The sequence below is a fragment of the Magnusiomyces paraingens genome, assembly GCF_902498895.1.
Source record: "Magnusiomyces paraingens strain CBS 517.90 genome assembly, contig: contig2, whole genome shotgun sequence".
Lineage (NCBI taxonomy): Eukaryota > Fungi > Ascomycota > Dipodascomycetes > Dipodascales > Dipodascaceae > Magnusiomyces > Magnusiomyces paraingens.
The window spans coordinates 3,061,320-3,080,135 of NW_022474068.1; the positions used below are offsets into that span (position 1 = coordinate 3,061,320).

The 18,816-nt window shown below is 36.1% G+C and overlaps 5 protein-coding genes across 5 annotated transcripts; 4 read left to right on the plus strand and 1 right to left on the minus strand.

The window, feature by feature from the left end:
- Positions 1-282: 282 nt before the first annotated feature.
- On the plus strand, positions 283-1,416 carry SAPINGB_P002708 (uncharacterized protein; the record flags this gene model as incomplete). Its single annotated transcript, XM_031997426.1, has 1 exon — positions 283-1,416. One exon carries the CDS (start codon positions 283-285, stop codon positions 1,414-1,416), a length of 1,134 nt encoding a protein of 377 aa, XP_031853317.1.
- Positions 1,417-1,768: 352 nt separating this feature from the next.
- SAPINGB_P002709 (uncharacterized protein) lies at positions 1,769-2,860 on the plus strand (the record flags this gene model as incomplete). Its single annotated transcript, XM_031997427.1, has 1 exon — positions 1,769-2,860. The coding sequence occupies one exon, from the start codon at positions 1,769-1,771 to the stop codon at positions 2,858-2,860; it is 1,092 nt and encodes a 363-aa protein (XP_031853318.1).
- A 108-nt stretch (positions 2,861-2,968) lies between these two features.
- SAPINGB_P002710 (uncharacterized protein) lies at positions 2,969-4,039 on the minus strand (the record flags this gene model as incomplete). The annotated part of the gene is made up of 2 exons (XM_031997428.1): positions 2,969-3,710; positions 3,807-4,039. The coding sequence occupies 2 exons, from the start codon at positions 4,037-4,039 to the stop codon at positions 2,969-2,971; spliced, it is 975 nt and encodes a 324-aa protein (XP_031853319.1).
- A 1,850-nt stretch (positions 4,040-5,889) lies between these two features.
- On the plus strand, positions 5,890-10,752 carry SAPINGB_P002711 (uncharacterized protein; the record flags this gene model as incomplete). Its single annotated transcript, XM_031997429.1, has 1 exon — positions 5,890-10,752. One exon carries the CDS (start codon positions 5,890-5,892, stop codon positions 10,750-10,752), a length of 4,863 nt encoding a protein of 1,620 aa, XP_031853320.1.
- A 2,396-nt stretch (positions 10,753-13,148) lies between these two features.
- Positions 13,149-13,355, plus strand: SAPINGB_P002712 (uncharacterized protein; the record flags this gene model as incomplete). Its single annotated transcript, XM_031997430.1, has 1 exon — positions 13,149-13,355. One exon carries the CDS (start codon positions 13,149-13,151, stop codon positions 13,353-13,355), a length of 207 nt encoding a protein of 68 aa, XP_031853321.1.
- Positions 13,356-18,816: the final 5,461 nt, after the last annotated feature.

Genomic DNA, 18,816 nt, shown 5'->3' on the forward strand with positions numbered 1-18,816 from the left:
GTCATTTTCTCTCATTTTTGTCCTTTTTGTATTCTTTTTTTTTTTTTTTTTTTTTTCCAAAAGTTTAAAACTATTTAAACCTTTTTCTTGCTTCTTTTTTCTTTCTTTCTTTCTTACTCTTTTTTTTTTTTATGAAAAAATTTTTTTAAATAACTATAAAAATATATTCAAATTCTGTCCTATTTATTAATTTTTTTTCTTATAATTCTTTCTTATTCTTAAGCCCATTTCTCATTATTCTTTCCTTTTTTTTTTTTTTTGCTTCTTATACGCTCTACCAATATGGCTGATCAGCTACCCCATCAACCCAATTTGGCCTCTTCAACCCCAGTCTTTCGTGGATCAGCCACTGCAACTCCTGCCTCGTCCCAGATTCCATCAGGTGTAGGTGTCCCCAATCCTGCAGCTGCTCCTGCATCTGCCGCTGCCTTTTCTTCGCAACAACACATTCCTACCCCGCCGCTCAGATCAGCCAGCGCATACCCAACAGCAGGCTCATACCCTAACTATGGTGTCCAATACACCTCTGTAGGCTCTACTCTTAACTTGGGTCCCCTAGGGAATGTCCAACTCGGCGAGGGAGCTACCCATGCTTTGACGGCTGCGCAAAAATACTCTGAACAATTGGATGAACAACTGGGCAAGTGGGGGGCCCCCATCAAACCTTGGCTCCCAGCCATTGGCCGGTTTCTCATGGTGGCTACCTTTTTCGAGGATGGCGTTCGTCTCACTTCTCAATGGCAGTCACAAGTCAATTACATTTGGAAATACCGTGGCGTCCCCAAACTTATTACGGTTCTGTTTCTGGCCCTCAATGTGCTGTGCATGTTTGGTGGCTCATTAGCCGTTGTGGCCCACAAGCAGCTGGTCTATGGTGTGGGAGCACTTGCCTTTGTCGTGATCTCCCAGGCCCTAGTTTATGGTTTGCTATTTAACGCCCAGTTTTTTGTTCGCAATTTATCAATTCTCGGTGGCTTGCTTATGGTGGTTTCTGATGCCTTTGTACGAGATAAAAGAGCCCTTTCAATGCCTGGACTACCTATGCTAGAACCCAAGGATCGTGCTCGCTATTTGCAACTAGCTGGTCGCATTCTGCTCATGTTTTTGTATCTTTCATATGCCCTAAGTGACGCTACAACCTGGGCCCGTACTTTTGGCGCCCTGCTAGGACTGAGTGCTTGCGTGTGTGTGGCCATTGGCTTTAAGGCCCGTTTATCTGCAGCATTGCTGGTGCTGATGCTTGCCTGGCGCAACTTTACTAGCAACAAGTACTGGGACTATGAGGCTGGCCACCCAGTGCGTGACTTTTTGCGTTATGAGCACTTTCAGATTTTGAGCATTGTTGGTGGTCTTTTGCTGGTGGTAAACTCGGGGCCTGGTGCCATTAGTGTAGATGAAAAGAAGAAGATTTATTGATTTATATATATATATATATATATACTATAGCTGGTTATAATGGCAAGTTGTATTTATTGAACCGTTGGTGTTGAGCCATTGTCCCCACGTGTGTGCATAGCTATGGCTTTGGCTTTCAAAAGAGGTGTTTGAAATAATGTTGCAAACTCAGGTTACCGTCAGTTGCTGGAAGAGCCTCTCCCGACAAGGTTTTTTGTAATAAAAAAAAATTTACCGCGCCGCTTTCCTAACCCAAACTGACATTTTTTTTTTTTTTTTTTTCTTTTCTTTCTTTCATTTCTTGCTTCTTTCCCAACACTACAAACATTTCACTCTATATACACATTCATTCTTTCTTTTTGATTTACTACCAATGCGATTTATTGTACTGCCTGTGTCGTCGCGCGCAGTGTATATTCACTGCGTGAACCACAATCTTCCCACAATCATCTCTTCTCCTGCTGCTAAAAGTGTGCTTGCTCTCGACCCCACGCTGTTATCCCGAGTGGCACACGCCGACCACGACTCTGGAGCTACCCCAACATCGGCCGCGCTAGAGGCTGCTCTTGCAGAGCGCACCCACACAGATCACGGCATCACAGTCCCTGCACGGAAAACCCCGCGGCTAGATGACCGGCTGGTGGCCCGCGCAGCCAAGATCTGGGCCGGGTTCGAGGAATCGCAAACACCATGGAAACGCAAGCTGGTCAAGTCAATCAACTCTTTATTGGAACGTCTTCCTTATGAAGAAGCTGAATTGCGTGCAGTTCCGTCCAAGTCATCTGTGTTGCGTAAGCTTCGAGCGCTGGAGCGTGAAAAGGCAGAAGCTGAAGCGGAAGCAGGTGCTGAAACGGGAGCAAAAATTGAAGATAATTTGGATAAGAGCCATGTTTCGTATGAAGAAGAGGCTGGGAAAGTCCCCGCACAAATGCACCCAATCTCGGTATACTACCCTGCTTCCAACATCACTCCGGAACAAGCGTTTGAGCAGATCCGTGAACTTGCACATACCGGCCGCACTCTGCACCTGCGACGCATGCTGACGTGCCTGGCGCTGGCGCCTCTGACTTTACCCATTGCCATGCTTCCTGTGATTCCCAATGTTCCGGGCATTTATCTCATGTATCGCGCGTGGTGTAATTTTAAGGCGTTGGAGGGTGCTCGCCATTTGGAATTATTGGTGGATGGAGCTGCCGCTGGTGGAATATCACCTCACCTCAATTTTAAGCCGTGCGAGCAATTAGATCTCGTGTACCGGGAACGCGCAGCGCGCAAGGAAGATGGTGCAATTATTAAATTTGGAGAAGAAGGTCCTGAGAAACTGGTTCTGGATGATGAGAGTACAGTTAAACCCATTGAGTTTTTGGTGGAGGCTCACAATACATCAAACAGTCTGCACAGCGAGCTGCTCAAAGCCATTCATCAAACACGCAAGAAAATTGAAAGCAGTAGTAACAATAAATGATAGAATAGATTAATTGTGGACTTCTGAATAACTATGTTTACATATACATATATATATAAATATATCATCTTACTACTCTTGCTATTTTTTTTTTATTTATTTATTTATTTATTTATCCTTGGGAAGAATGTTGGGGAGAGGACCAGCTGGCGTGATGCCAAAGGGGTTATACTTGAGATGGCTTTTGGTATAATGGAATTTGATATGATCAAAGTCCGTAGTATCCTTAAAAGCCGGAATGTCCCAGTAAAGGTGAACCAGCCACTTGTTAATTGCCGGATAGTCATGGCGAATCATGCCAATATTGCACTTAAAGTGCTGGACATAGACCGGGTCAAAGCGCACAATGGTAGGATAAAGTCTAAGGTCGGCTTCGGTGAAATCTTCTCCAAGAAGATAAGGCCCAGAGGATTTCTCCAAAATTGACTCCACACGGTCGAGCGCTTTAAAGAGCTTATGGACGTTTTCGTCGTAGGCTTCCTGGGTGGTTGCAAAACCCGACTTGTAAACACCATTGTTGATATCATTATAAATCCATTCATTGAGCTCATCGATTGCAGCGGCGTGTTTTTCAGGGTAAGGGTTGACCCCTCTGAACTCGGGTGCAATCAAGTCGTCAAATTCAGTGTAGAGCATGCGAATAATTTCTGAAGACTCATTGTTCACAATTGTCTCTGTCTTCTTGTCCCAAAGAATAGGAACGGTAAAGCGAGCAGAGTAATCTGGATTGGCGCGGAAATAAAGATCCCGAAGAAACTTGGATCCATAAAGAGAATCTATTGTTGCCCCAGGGACTTTATCAGGGGTAGTAAATCGCCAGCCATCGGGTCCCAGGAACCAGTCAACAACGCTAAAACAATGTTAGAAAAAAAAATTTTTTTTTTTGATAAGAGATTTTAGTTAAAAAAAAAAAAAAAAAAAAAAAAAAAAGGGAGGGGAAACTAACCTAACATCAATGAAATCCTCAAGACCCTTGAGTTTACGAGTAATGAGAGTACGGTGAGCCCATGGACAAGCGTACGAGACATATAGATGGTATCTATTTTTTTCAGGAGGAAATTTGGCCCCTGGTTCGCGGGAAATAAAGTCACGGAAAGACGAGACTTGGCGCTTGAATTGGCCGTCTTTGTCTGCAAAGTTGCCTGAGGTTTGGTTTTCAGCTGGAGCTTTTGAGGTCATTTTAAGGGAGGTGGTGGTTGTGGTGTGGAAAGTGTTTATTCTGGGAAAAGGTTTAATGATAACAATAAGTTTATTATATGAGAAGATTGATTTTCTTAATGGTGGTAGTACTTTTGAGATTGTGGCAATTGGCCTAAACATTTGAAAGAGTAAGAATAAAAGAAAGAAAGAAAAAATTTAAATATGAAAGGTCTATTTGGGTTCTTTATATAGTTTTAGATTGCTGAATCTATTATAATATATTCATTAATTAATAATAATTGTGGTATTTGTAAGATTATTTATTATTAATAGACTTTAAGGACTTATTAATGGATTTTAGCTTGATGAATAAAGAAATGACCAAGGATTTACAAAGACCAGAAATCTAAGTTGCAATTGTAATTGTAATTGCAGGGAGGAGGAGGAAGAGGAAGAAGAAGAGGATTTTTACTAAGGCCTTTTGTCATGGCTGACAGACAGACAGACAGACTGACAGACAGACTGACTGACCAACTAACTGACCAACTAACTAACTAACTAACTTTGTTTAATCTAAGATTTAAAAGATTGATTATTGACTTTCTGATCTTTTCTTTTCTTTTCTTTTCTTTTTTTTATTTTATTTTTATTTTTATTTTTATTTTTATTTTTATTTTTCTTCTTGCTAGATTAACTTTTTAGTCACATCTTATTAAATTAATTACCAAACAAATTACTAATAAAACTTTACAACAATTAACTGACCTACCCTAACCCATGACTGTCTTAACTGTATGAAAATGAAAATAAAAATGAAATAAAAATAAAAATGAAAATGAAAATGAAAATGAAAATGAAAATGAAAATGAAAATGAAAATGAAAATAAAAATAAAAATAAAAAAAAAATAAAAATAAAAATAAAAATAAAAATAAAAATAAAAATAAAAATAAAAATGAAAATAATATTTTTTTTTTTTTTTTTTTGATTTGGCTGAATGCCAAATTGTTATTTGTTGTTGTTGTTGTTGTTATTGTTGTTGAATATAATACATATATATATGTATTATATATAATAAAGAATAAAATAACATCAGCAAGTTGCCCCATTTGGATGCATGCATCTACTCAAGTGTTTTTTTTTTTTTTTTTCCAGAAATGGGGATTTTATTAGTCGAGGCTTCTCATCATGTTATTTAGTCCTCCTCCAGCATTTTTATTCGGAATTACGTATATTATAGTGGTGGGTTTATATTATTTAACGAACAATATTTTAAATTTATACATTTCAACAAAATCATTTCTAAGAATTATTGGATTTTCTTATTTTAATTTTCACTTTTTTCTTTTTTATATTTTTTATTTTTTTTTATTTTTTTTATATTTTTTCCCCCATTCTTTGTCTTTTTCCCTTTTCTTCTTCTTTTTTTTTTTTTTATTTAAGTTTTCAAAAATCCCAGATTCAATTTTAAATATTCAAATATACAAATATACGAATCTAACTACTATCTCTCTTTTCGGTCTTTTAATCACCCATATTTTTAAATATATAATTATATGCTTATATCTATATCAAACGAAAAAAAAAAAAAAAAAACCTAATTCTTTCCCCTTTTCCTGTATCACTCTCTTAATTCCCACATCTATTTATCATCACCTGGCCAGTTCCATAAAAAATTTTTCATCATCTGCTGGCTTAAAAGCTTTTATCTGTGTTGTTTAGCCTATTCTATAACCTTCTCTCTTTTGTCTTTCTTTTGTTTCAGTTTTTTAAAGCTCTCCGATAGTTTGAATCTTTTTTTTTTTTTTTGAGATCGACATAATCATCATCATCATCTTTTCTTTTCCCCACTATCAACATCATCTCTGCTAGCCAAAAAAAAAAAAAAAAATGAATGCCACTGCTTCTGCAGAAGCACCTTCCTCGAATTCAGAGTCCCCACATGTATCTTTACAAGCTCCAACAACGTCCCCTTATGACTCGCAACATCATCACCATAATCCTCAGCAGCAGCAGCAGCAGCAGCAGCAGTATTACCATCAACAACATTATCAGAATCCTCTACCTCAAGTGCCACAAATACCACCTCAAAGAACCTTTGAAGAACCATCGTTGCTTAAGCCGCGCAGAGGGCCAGGCCGTCCTCTGGTGAATCAACAAAGTACTTCTACAGCATCTGTGGATGTATTTCCTCCACCTCTTTCAAATGAAACTTCCTCTCTACTCTCGGCTCCCGATTTACCGCCTTCTAAGCGCTCAAAAACAGTTGCTGCAACTAGCAGTAGTAACCCATTGTATTCTACTCAAGCATCAGGTACTTCTGTATCTACAACAATCACCAACAGTAGCAATAGCAACAACAACAATAATAATAATAATAATAGTCCATCTATTTATATACAACGTTTTGATAAGAGCACAAATTCCAGTTCTGACTGCCCACCTCAGAAACAGCAATATCAAAGTCAGGCTCAAAATCAAGACCCGAGTCAACAAAGATCTCTAAGACACAACACTATTTATGCAGAGCAAGCAGTTTTCTCAATTTCTTCACCTTCAGGGAAACCAGGTCCAACAATTGCAACACGAGCTCGCAAGCCCCGTTCAAAAAATGGGCCTTCTATTTTCAAGTTTAGGCTCAAAAATCCTGCAAATTTTATTATGTCGGCGCGGGCTTCATTGTCTGCCAAGCCAGCCGCGCAGATATCTTCTGTGCCCCCCGTACCATCTATGCATCAACAACAAAATCAAAGAATTACAAATACTTCAGTTTACCCATCGAACCCCATTGAACGGTCATCTTCATTTTCATCAGTTTCATCTTTTTCTGATCCGCCGAAAAATAAAAGACGATACTCGGAAATGGACTCACACCAAATCATGACCATGAACTTGTCTCATTCTCCTGGACCAGTACCTGGGAATGAGTCAGGATTCGGATCCGGGCCTAGGATGGAAATTGGGTCAGGGATTAGAACCGAGGGTAGTGTGCACCATCATCAAAGATCGCTGTCTGTGCAAGAGACAGCTACAACTATTGTAACAAAAACCTCATATGCACCATCGGAGTTGTCAACAACTCGCACTACCCCAGAATCCATCACTCAAGCCCAAGTTTCATTACAACCTTCGACGCAGTATAATCCGATCTGGAGGAAAACAGATTCCAATGCTCCAATATTAGATTCTAGAGATTCGGTTTCTTATGGACAGCAGCAATATCAGTACCAACAGAATCAACAGCAGCTGAAACATCACCAACATCAACATCAACATCAACATCAACAGCAGCAACAACAGCTACAGCAACAGCAGCAGCAACAACAGCAACAACAGCAGCAACAGCAGCAACAGCAGCAACAGCAGCAACAGCAGCAACAGCAGCAACAGCAGCAACAGCAGCAACAGCAGCAACAGCAGCAACAACAGCAACAACAGCAGCAACAGCAGCAACAACAACAACAACAACAACAACAGCAGCAGCAACAGCAGCAGAACCAGTATCAGTACCAGCATCAAGGACCTTCTCCTCTTCCTCCCCCTCTTCCTCCCCCTCTTCCTCCTCCACTGCCAATTCATTACACTTCTTCTCAACAGCTGCCTCAACAAGGACCACCTTCTACGTATCACTCCTCACAGTCGCAAAATACTGCACGGCGTTCCATGAGACCTGACATTCCTCCCCCACCTTCAGGCTCTGGTATTGTTCTATCAATGCCACCTCCTGCTCCTTCTTCTGCCCATCCTGCTCATCCTGCTCCTTCTGCTTCTTCCGCTCTGTCTGCTCAACTTGCCCATCCTATTCCTAATCCTAATCCTTCTTCTGCTTCTGCTTCTGCTTCAGTAGCTACTTCTGCCCCCCCTGTTCCTCCTGCTCCGCAATATAATCATTACTATTCTTCACGCCAGTACCATCTCCAAAAGCTAGAAAACTATCATCTTCAGCAGTTGCAGCAAATTCAGCAGCAGCAGCAGCAGCAACAACAACAACAACAACAACAACAACAGCAGCAGCAGCAGCAACAACAGAAAAATCAATACCAACAACTAATTTCTTCAAGACCTATTCAATTTGATGAAGCTTCAGACTCGAAGTATGTTGCAGGATTTTTGCACGGGTGCAACTTAGGTTATAGCCACGGGTATCACGATGGTAAAAGTTCAAATCCATACAATGCTGAAAAAGTAATCAGGTACGGACCAACTTCTTCAATTTCAGTGGATGTGGCGTCAATACCCAATATGCCCAACTGGGTTCCGCCTCAACCACCCTCACTGCCTCAACCTTTGCAACAGCATCAACATCTTCACGAGCAACAGCAACTTCAACTTCAACGGCAACAACAAAAACAAAAACAACAACAACAACCTCAATTGCTACTATTACCTCCACAACCACCGCCACCTCCTTCCGTTACCTCTGCTTCTCATGTTTCTGATGCTAGTCCTGTTGGTCCTGCTTCTCCTGTCCCTTCTTTTCAACAACCACATCAGCATCAGCAGCAACAACTCCAGCAACAAGTGCAACAAAAATATCCAGTCCAGTACCCGGGGCCTATTCAGCAACTTCCACAGCAACAAGATCCAGTTCAACACCACGGGTCTTATCACCAACCTTTTCAGCAAGTACAACAAGATTCAGGTGCTTCTCACCAGTCTGTTGAGCAACAATACCAGATTCAGCGTTCGGAGTCTTCCCATCAGCTTTCTCCACAATCACCACATCAACAAGGCTCAATTCAGCAGTCGGGGTTGTCTCATCAATCTCCTCAATACATACATAGGCAATTACCACTTCCACAGCAGCAAAAATCTCAAAAGTCTCTTGCGCTGCAACCTCCACCACCTCCACCACCACCATCCGTTCAGCGATCAAATCATTCTTTTCCTTTGCCGCCATTACCGCCCCCAATATTTTCACAACTATACTCGTCTTCTTCTTCTTTTCCAGCTTCCTCTACGGCTTCACTCTCATCGTCTTGTTCATCTTCTTCATCTTCTTCATCAGCTGCTTCTCTATCTTCAGCCTCTTCAGTAGGTGGCTTGAAAAAATCAGATCCCTCTTTTGAACAAAGCAGCAAATGTCATTCTTCAGAATCTCCTTCTGCTGCAACTACGGCTGTTAACATTGCTTCTGCTGAGTCGTTAGGCCATATGTATGTCCCAGACCCTGGTGCAGCTGATTCTGGAAACCCACCACCACTGCTTGGAGCACAGCAAGAGCACCAAGGCCAGTACCATCAAGGTCAGTACACGCATATACATGCACAGGCCCCAATTCTGGTAAAACAAAGTACCAGTATAAATGGTACTAATGCGGGTAGTTCTATCACTACTACTGCCACCGCTGCCACTTTGATGTCACCAGTCAGTCGACGTGCATCAGGCACTTCTATGAATACTACGGCAGCTAGTGGTGGAGGAGGTAGTCATTCTGGGGCTGTCGGTTCGAGGATTGAGTCAAGTACTGGGTTAGGTGTTAGAGTGTCCTCATCTTCGCCAGTGTTGTCAGTGCATCCAGGGATTGATTATGGAACTGATAAAATTATTGGCGCTGCAAATTTAAATTGTGCCGGTGCGCCAACTCCCACGCCTGCGTCGACACCAACAACAACATCACCACCAACATCATCATCATCATCATCATCATCATCATCATCATCATCACCACCACCAACAACAACAACAACAACAACAACAACTGCTATTCTCAATGCCACATCTACAAGTGCACATGCAGTGGCCCCACCCTCGTATCCAAACAATAGAGCGATTCTCTCACCGGTCGAGACTGAAGACATTTCCAAAAATGGATATGATAGAGCCACGACTACAACACCGACAAGAGTGACTATTGTGACTACCTCGTGTATTGAATCGAGAGAAAAGTATGATGGTGGTGATTCCAGAATGTTACATACAGAAAAAGAAGAAGAAGAAGAGGGAAAAAATGAAAAAGAAAAGGGAAAGAACAAGTTATGGGACGGTGGACAAAGACTCAGCATAAATCACCAGAATAACGACGCGGAAGAAATGGATGAACAGTGGCAACAAGGTTATCAAGGAAATAAGACAAAGAACTACAGGGACAATAGTGTGGGTACTATTAAAGATGCAAGCGCAATAGCAAAAATAACACCATCTTCAGATGCAGCTCAGGAAAGTACAGTCTCTAGGAGTTGTAATGGTTTAAATGACAGAAAACGGAGCACGAGGAGCAGGAGACCGAGAAGTGGTAGCGATATTGGGAGAAATGACTGTACCAGTGAAGGGACTACTAATAGGGAGCTCGATCGACCAATTAACGATGGGGTGCATACGAGGGTATCTGGACTTTTGCAGCAATCACCAACACAGCCCATGGAGGTAATTATTGGCAAAACACTTCCCAAAGCGCCACGTTGCGGCTCGGAATCGGAGGAAATGTCGGCAGCCGAGAAGTACGGTGAGCGAGATATGAATGAGAGGAGGGGAAAAATAAAGTTTCTTAAGTTTGGTGATTTGAAAAATGTGAATAATAAAAATGATGGGAATAAAAAGAAGGGAAATATTATGGAAAAAAGTGCAAAGGAGAGGAAGAAAGAAAATGGAAATGGCGAAAGTGGTAATAATGGTAACATCGGTGACAATGGTAATAATGATGACCACAATGACCACAATGACCACAATGACGACCATGAAGCTAAAGTGATGGCTTTGGCCACAAGGACTCGCAGAAGTTTACGTTTGCGGAAAGAAGTAATTTCTGATTGATTTTTTTTATAGATGGAAATGAGGGCGTAATTGGATGGTAATGGTTAATGTTTTATTATGATTATAATATAAATATATATAAATATAAAAGTATAGACTTATGATAAAAATTTCATAAATTTTCATAATCAATTGAAAAAAAAGGAACATAAAGGAATATAAAAAATTGTGTTGTTGGTATTTGTAGTTTTGAGATTTTAGTATATTATAGGGAAAAAAATATATATATATGTCTTGCCCATTATTTTTGTATTTCCTAATATGGCTTTGTTGGAGAGCAGAGTGGTGTATTCGTAAAATTTGTGTGTTAGTTGGGCGCCTATTAAGTTTAATTATTTTGGGGTAGGTGCAGAGCAAAGGAAGCAATAACTGAAACCGGCATAAGACTTCACCAGGAGCATATTCGGTCCGATCCTTTTGATTATAATTATAAATAATTATAATAATTAATTAAAAAATAAAAAATAAAAAATAAAAAATAGAAAGTGACAGGGTAAACAAAATGGAAAATGCCAAAGATTGCATAAAAAAGTTGAACAAAAGAATTCAGGGTTCATTGAAAAAAAGAAAATGAAAATGAAAAAAAAAAATGAATATTTGGGATATCCTAAAATTGAAGCCAAAGTTGATGTCAAAACTGATGTCTAGGATAATGTCTAGACTAATGTCAAAGTTGGTACCAAAGTTGTTGACAAAGTTGAAGGTAATGAGAATCCCAGACAAAGTTGATTTGCAGATTAAAAAAAAATAAAAAAATAAGGGAAAATCCCTCTGGAAAGAATTCTTCAAGCTGACGTTATCATCTACATGCCATGATATATTCCGGTGAGTGAACTAACTATTTTTCATAAAGTCCATACTTCCTAACTTATAAAATAAAAAAAAAATAAAAAAAAATAAAAAAAGATCACCATTCTTACACAAAGATATATACACTTCTGTTTTTTTTTAATGTTGGTAGATTCAAAGGCCACTAATAAATATTAAGTATTAAGGCAGGCAGGCCTTTGACTAAGTAATTATGTGAGTTGAAAAGATTAAAATATTCAGTGAAACCCAATGTTATTTCGAAGATTTGTATCTTTTTCCAATTCAATTGTGGGTGAGATGAAGCAGATTAACTTTTGTCAGATACTTATAAGTAAATGGAATAAAATAAACCCCATCTCAATAGACAAGCTTTATCGTTTCCTAGGCATAACTCTAACCACCGTATAACGTATGGATAAAACATCAGTCTTTGTGAAAAGTTTTCAGACTATTGAGAAGCATCATGTCTTTGCGCTATGTAACATAATGGCAAGTTGCACCTATAACAACAAGTTATAGTAACATACCCATGTCCAGACAAAGTTCTTATCAGCATTTAAGATCAAAGTTTCTTGATCAAAGAAACTCATAAAGAAAATGTTGGAAACAAAAAAAAAAAAATAAAAATAAAATAAAAATAAAACTCTTAATGCAGGTTACTAAAGAAGAGCTTTAAAAAATTTTCGCCAATGCTAAAAGTTATTTGAAAAGAGAATATAACAAGAAAGGAAGTTCCCGAGCACAGGGTTAGAAGCTTTGCAGGCAGTTTGGAAAGGCTTTTCATAATAGAGAAAAAAAAACACCTCCTGTCTTAAATAGAAAAAATTTCTGAAGCCATCCAGAAGGCAGCCATCGGAAGATAGTAATAATATTTATATATATATATACAAATTTTTAGCAATGACAAGGAATTAGCGAAGAATTTCTAGCTCTTCCTCTTTAAAGTGCCACCCCTCCCCAAAGCTCTAAGTATATTCATAATAATAGTTGACCAAAGACGAGATAATTTTGGCCAAGAGAGACTGATTTCTTTTGATTCACGCATCCATCGGTTCATATATGCATGAACTCCTCCACATTCCAACTGGGATTTTGTTGAGTTGGACTTGGGCCAAAAACAAAAAACAAAAAACAAAAAACAAAAAACAAAAAAAATAAACTGTATGTCAAAAATAAAAGAACAAAAAGATAATTTTCTTTTCTTTTTTTTTTTTTTTTTCAAAATATCTCCTTCTTTGAAAATTTTTTCTAATTTTTTTAAATTTTCTAATTTTTTCTATTTTTATTTCTCTTTTTTGAGAGATGTCGAAAATGTATTTACCCGAAAGCGTATATCTTTATAAATTTTTGGGTGATGCGGAAAATTATTTTTATTTTTATTTTTTTTTTTTTTTTTGGCACACTAGACTATTTCCAATAGAAGAGATTTTCAAGTACTTTCAATATAAGTATATACTAATATTCAAAAAAAAAAAAAGTAAATCATGGGAAATTAGAAATTGGAATCTCTCAAAATTGATGTTGAAGCTCTGAGAAAACTCATAATGTAATGAATGTTTTTCTAGAAGTTCAATCTTGAGAAAGCCATGCATTTTAATATTTTGTTGGGGATAGATAATTTTAACAATTTTAACAATTTTAACAATTCTGTCAACTTTGTCAACTTTGTCAACTTTGTCAACTTTGTCAACTTTGTCAACTTTGTCAACTTTGTCAACTTTGTCAACTTTGTCAACTTTGTCAACTTTGTCAACTTTGTCAACTTTGTCAACTTTGTCAACTTTCAACTTTAACAAAAACTACTTAAATTAAAACAGCTGCTTTTTCTTCTTTTTTTTTTGTTCAACGCACAAACTGGAAGAAAAACATTAAGAATATTCTTGATCAATTTAATTAATTAAATTGACAAATTAAAAAGAGATATAGATGATATATATCTGGGCGTTGAATTTAGAAAAATAATCACTTTTTTTTCTTTTTTTTTCTCGTTTTTCTGAATATTCGAATATATATAATCTCTATACAGACACATGGATTGAAAAATAGATATGTCTTCTTTTGGGCACAAAACCGAAGACAAAAATAACAAGTTCATATGGATGAATAGAAAAATTTTAAAATATTTAATACTTTGTTAGAATCTTATAAAAATTTCAGAAATTGATAGGACCAAAAAAAGAATAAAGAAAATTAAAAAGGAATTTCACATTCTATAAATATTAACAATAATAATAATAATAACTTTTTGAAAAAAAAAGAAAAAGTCGCCGAATTTTGAATCAGTTTGGCTATTTTCTCTCTCTCAAAATATTACTCTCTAACCTATAATTATAATTAACTTTTGTTTTGGGTTTTCCTAAGATAAAAGGTCAAAATGCATCATGTATAATAAATATTCATACTATCTCATTTTGGATACTTAAAAAGATAACAAGAAAGAAAGAAAAAAATATAAAATATATAAAATATATAAAATAAAACTCTACTTCAAGCACTCCATCATGTGGCGCAAGACTAGTAATTTTTTGCATCAATGAAAAAATAGATTAAAAAGCTTTTTATGTATAAAATTATCATTAACTGCAGATGTTGCCAAATTTTACGAATTTATGTTTAATTTCCACCATATAAAGCTTCGTTCTACTAAGGGCACAAATATTCGTGCAAATTCTCAAAGTTCAGATTCTTCATCGGATAATTTTTTATGTAAAAGACCAAAAGTTTTGTTTTCAAAGAACTTTTTTTTCTTTGTTTATCTGTCTAGGAAACCACATGTGTCCTTTGAAATAAAAAATGAATAAGTATGGGGATTTTTTTTTGTCTTCGCAACATAACTTTTAATCAGTTCAGGGGCATTGAAAAAATAACAAAAAAAAATTAAAAGAAACAAAAAAAACCTATATTTGGATACTATTCTTTTTTATTTTTTTACTAATAAAAATCATTATTCGGTAATTTCATGTCCCTAAAATTTAGTCGCTTTTTTTTTTGTGCTGTGCGCTCATACAAACAAACATCTCTACACGTTGAAAACTCGGCCAAATTTATATTCAAACATTAAACTGACGTATTAAGTTTTTTTTAAGACATCATTTTCCTATCATGTTGAATAATAATCAATATATAATGGTAAAATGTCTAAGCTACTTACTTTGCTTAAATTTTTTTTATTTAATTTTTTTTTTTCGTCCTAATTCCTCGGTAAATTATTTTCTGTTTTTAGGAATTACAACTTACTTACTTTAAGCTTACTTTTATCTGTTTTCTTTAGTTTCGGATAGGCTTTGGTCCGATCGTCGGGCCCTCCATGTTCTTCGTAACGTGGCATCAGGGTCCATGTTCCGGGCTATCCGTGGGGCACAAATCGAAATAATCTGCATTGAAAAGGAACGATAATAACGCTGCAAGTCAACCAAGTTGGGAAATTGTAATTATATTGTTAATTCCACAGTACTGTGGAATTAAATATTACTAGTAATATTTCTATCCCTTGAAAAAAACAAATAAACAAACAAGCAGATATCTGTTTTTCTTTTCTTTTTTTTTGCACACTCATTCGAATAGTTATCCTTTATATGTATATGTAATTATTTCATCGTTTTATTTGGTCTTTATTCTGTTGAGAATTAGCCTTCCTCAACAACATTGTGCTGCTATAACTTGATGTTATAGGTGCGACTCGCTTCTATATCTTATAGCAGTGACCAGCAGAGTGTTCCAGTGTTGACCCTCACGGGGGTAAGTGCCCTAACCACATCGCGCTAAAGTGCACCATCCTGTTAGGATTAAGGTTTTGAAAATCACCTAGCAAAGAGTAAAGTTTTGATCTATGTGGAAGGAATATCATTTTATCATTAATTTCCAACCTTTGTAATTCTATCTATTCCATCTCTAATCACTATCAAAATTTAGCAGGTACTATGTCTAAGTCTTGCAAATTGACTTACCTTTCAACCCTACAATCAATTTCTTGACAGTTTAATAAGACGCAGTTCCTATTTAGAGTCGCTATGATACTGACAGGAAATACTGGAAGAGGGGGGGAGGAGTTTGTCTTTTCCTCAAACTTATATCTTCAATATATTCGTTCCCAGCCTCTCAATCTACAAAAACATAACCCGTTTGCTTTGTTGATTTGAAAAGTTTATTCATCTTGAAAGCTAGTTTGGACAATTTATTTTGGTAAAATAAACATACTATCATCTCTATATGGAAGTTAAGTCAAAAGTTAAAAGGTTTAACAATCATTTTTGCACAATTCCCAAAGAGACACCATAATAAATCGTCCAGACAATTTTTCGATGAGATTGATGGAATTACACAATATTTCAATAAAATACTGTCTATTTATTACTATAAAATTATGGAATAAAAAAAATTAAAAGAAATAAATAAAAGAAACTGTAAATGTGTAACTTTTTAGCGGGTCATTAAATTTGTATAGAAATAAAAAGAAATTCAAAAAGATTTTTTCTGTAGACAAAAAAAGGGTTACCACTAACATACAGGGGGGGTCCCTATAAAGTAACGATGTGCAAACCCCACTTTTGCTACAACATCATATTTTTTACTTTCAACGCGACAGCCACTTCATTTTGAATTCCTATTTTCTCAACACCAATGACTCCAGTGACTTCCAGGGCTGAACATAGTCCTCTTAAGAGAGCCATAATTTATATGAAGTACAAAATGGGAATTTCCCAGCGGCGTATCGCATTTGAGGAGGGAGTGTCACTAGGGTCTGTTTCTGGCATCATTCGACGATGCCCTAACCAAAAAAATTCCTCTAGTTGTGGACGATCAGGACGGCCACCAAAGCTTTCCGATAGGAATAAAGGGATATTTTCCGAGTCATTAGGAAATATTCTTTTATTAAAATTCAAGATCTTATTGTTGCCGTTGATTTAAATGTCTCTTTACGTACTATTTTGAGATGACTCAAATATGAAGGCATCCATTATCAACGCGCTCTCCGACGGCCATTACTAACTCCACCGATAGTGGAACAACGCTTTAATTGTGCAATAATGTTTAAAGATGAACCAGAAAGCTTTTGGAAGCACTGGATTTCAAGTGATGAGTCTACAATTACTCGTGGTGATGGCAAAAAGCAGGAGTGGGTTTTATGCCCAAAAGTATGTTTAATTTACGTTACAATTCGTTCACCTATTTACAAATAATAGGGACAGCGATTAGATATTCAATATGTACAGCCAAAAGTTAAGCCGTCAGGTCATTTTCTGATGTTCAGGGGTGCAATTTCCTTTTCCTCTTGATCGTCTTTATGGCCGCTTCATGGAGACCCTACATCTGCTCGTGGAGGTGTTACTACCCACTGTATTCTCGAATGCCTTCAAGATCAACTTTCAAAAATTGCACAGCCGGGTTTTATATTTGTTCAAGATAATGCACCTACACATAAAGCTCAAATAGTTCAGAATTATCTGCGTGAATGGGGTTACTTTAGTGGACTCGCCTCCTTATTCACCTAATCTTAATCCAATTGAGAATATATGGAAATTGCTTAAGGAAGAAATCTGTAAAAGATTTCCGGAACTATCACTATTACCAAAGAATAATCAGTGACTAAATAAGTTATGCGAAGCAGTTGTAGAAGTCTGGGAGGATTTCCATCAGGACCTCATAAATAAGCTAGTCTTATCAAAGCCCCGAAGACTTCAAGCTGTAGTAGATGCAAACGGCTGGTATACGAAATATTAAACAAGTATATATATCTCTAAAGAATAAGGAACCTATATCTCAAGTTATAACAATTAGTACCTAATTAGGTACTAATTGAATTAAATTTGATAAAGAAATCTGTCTTGAAAGTAATGTGGTGAAAAAAAAATTTTGGTGATGTGGGTGTGTACCAACACTATTTTTTGGTAATTGTAGAATGCTCAAACAGTACTCATAAACCCCAATCTTCGATAAAAATCTTAAAGCAAGTAATTTTTTATTTCTCATTCACATCTTGCAATACTCAAACAAAATTTCTGATTTTCATAACAATAATAATAGATATTTGTATTTAAATTATCTATTATTATTTGATTAATCTATTTTAAATAAAACCTATTTTATCATGTTGCCAATTTTTATTCAAGTGTCATTAATATCAACATCAAGATTACCATTATTCTTTTTATTTTACTCCTAATATATATTATTATTTGTTTCATCTATTGTTTTGTTAAAAAAAATATTCCATTATGTTGCTTGTTTTTATTAAAGTGTCGTCAATATCATTATCACCATAATCTATTTTACTCCTAATATACTTACATGACTTCTTTTTTACATTAAACTTTTAATTGCCACAACAACCAAAATAAATTCATTATTTATAAAAAATCTGTTATCAAAAAATACACCTATCCAACTCTTTGGCTTTGATCTAATTTTTATCCATAATTTATAGTCTCCAATCCAATTTAACAATTTATTGCATACAATTTCTCGCTGAGTTGGTTATAACGACTTGACCTGTACGTTAGCAAAAATATTCTTGATTTATTATACTAATAAATGAATTGGTTAAAAGTGTAAGTAAAAAGAATAATAATAATGAAATTCTGATTATATATATATTATATTTGTTGGTAACTAAGGTTTTTCAAGCAAAGGGGAGGAAATAGAAACAATAAATTCTAACAAGATAGTTACTTTTTTAAAACAAAAAAAGCTTTAGTCGTGGGGTTAAAAAACTTAAAAGCAGTTAATAAGTATAGGAAAGCAAGAATTTATTCTTAAGTTCTATATCAAAGTTTTGAAGGAAAAAGAAAGAATACTAATCACCTAAAATATTTTCAATCAATTACTCTACACTAAGTTTCTAGAAAATGAATTATTATCATGATATCATATCCATAAGTAATGTAGTGAAAAAAATAGTTTAAAATACTCTGCTGGAAACCATTTACTCAATGCAAATATCGTAATTGAAAGCATGGTATATACAATGCACCAAATTCACAATAATCAATTAATTGAGTATTCAATATTGGATACTCTCAGGTTTACTAAAATAAAATAGTTGGCAATATAACAACCACAGCAAAAATTTAAGCCTGATCAGCCGCTTAAACAAATGAAAAGAAAAATATTGGGGCTATAGAAATTCTTATTAAATAAAGAATATGAAAAGAAAACAAAAATTTTAATAATATTAAAAAAGAAGATAAAAACAAAGCTATTTTTAACAAATGTGAAAATAAAACCTAATAACAGTCATTAAAAATAAAAAATAAA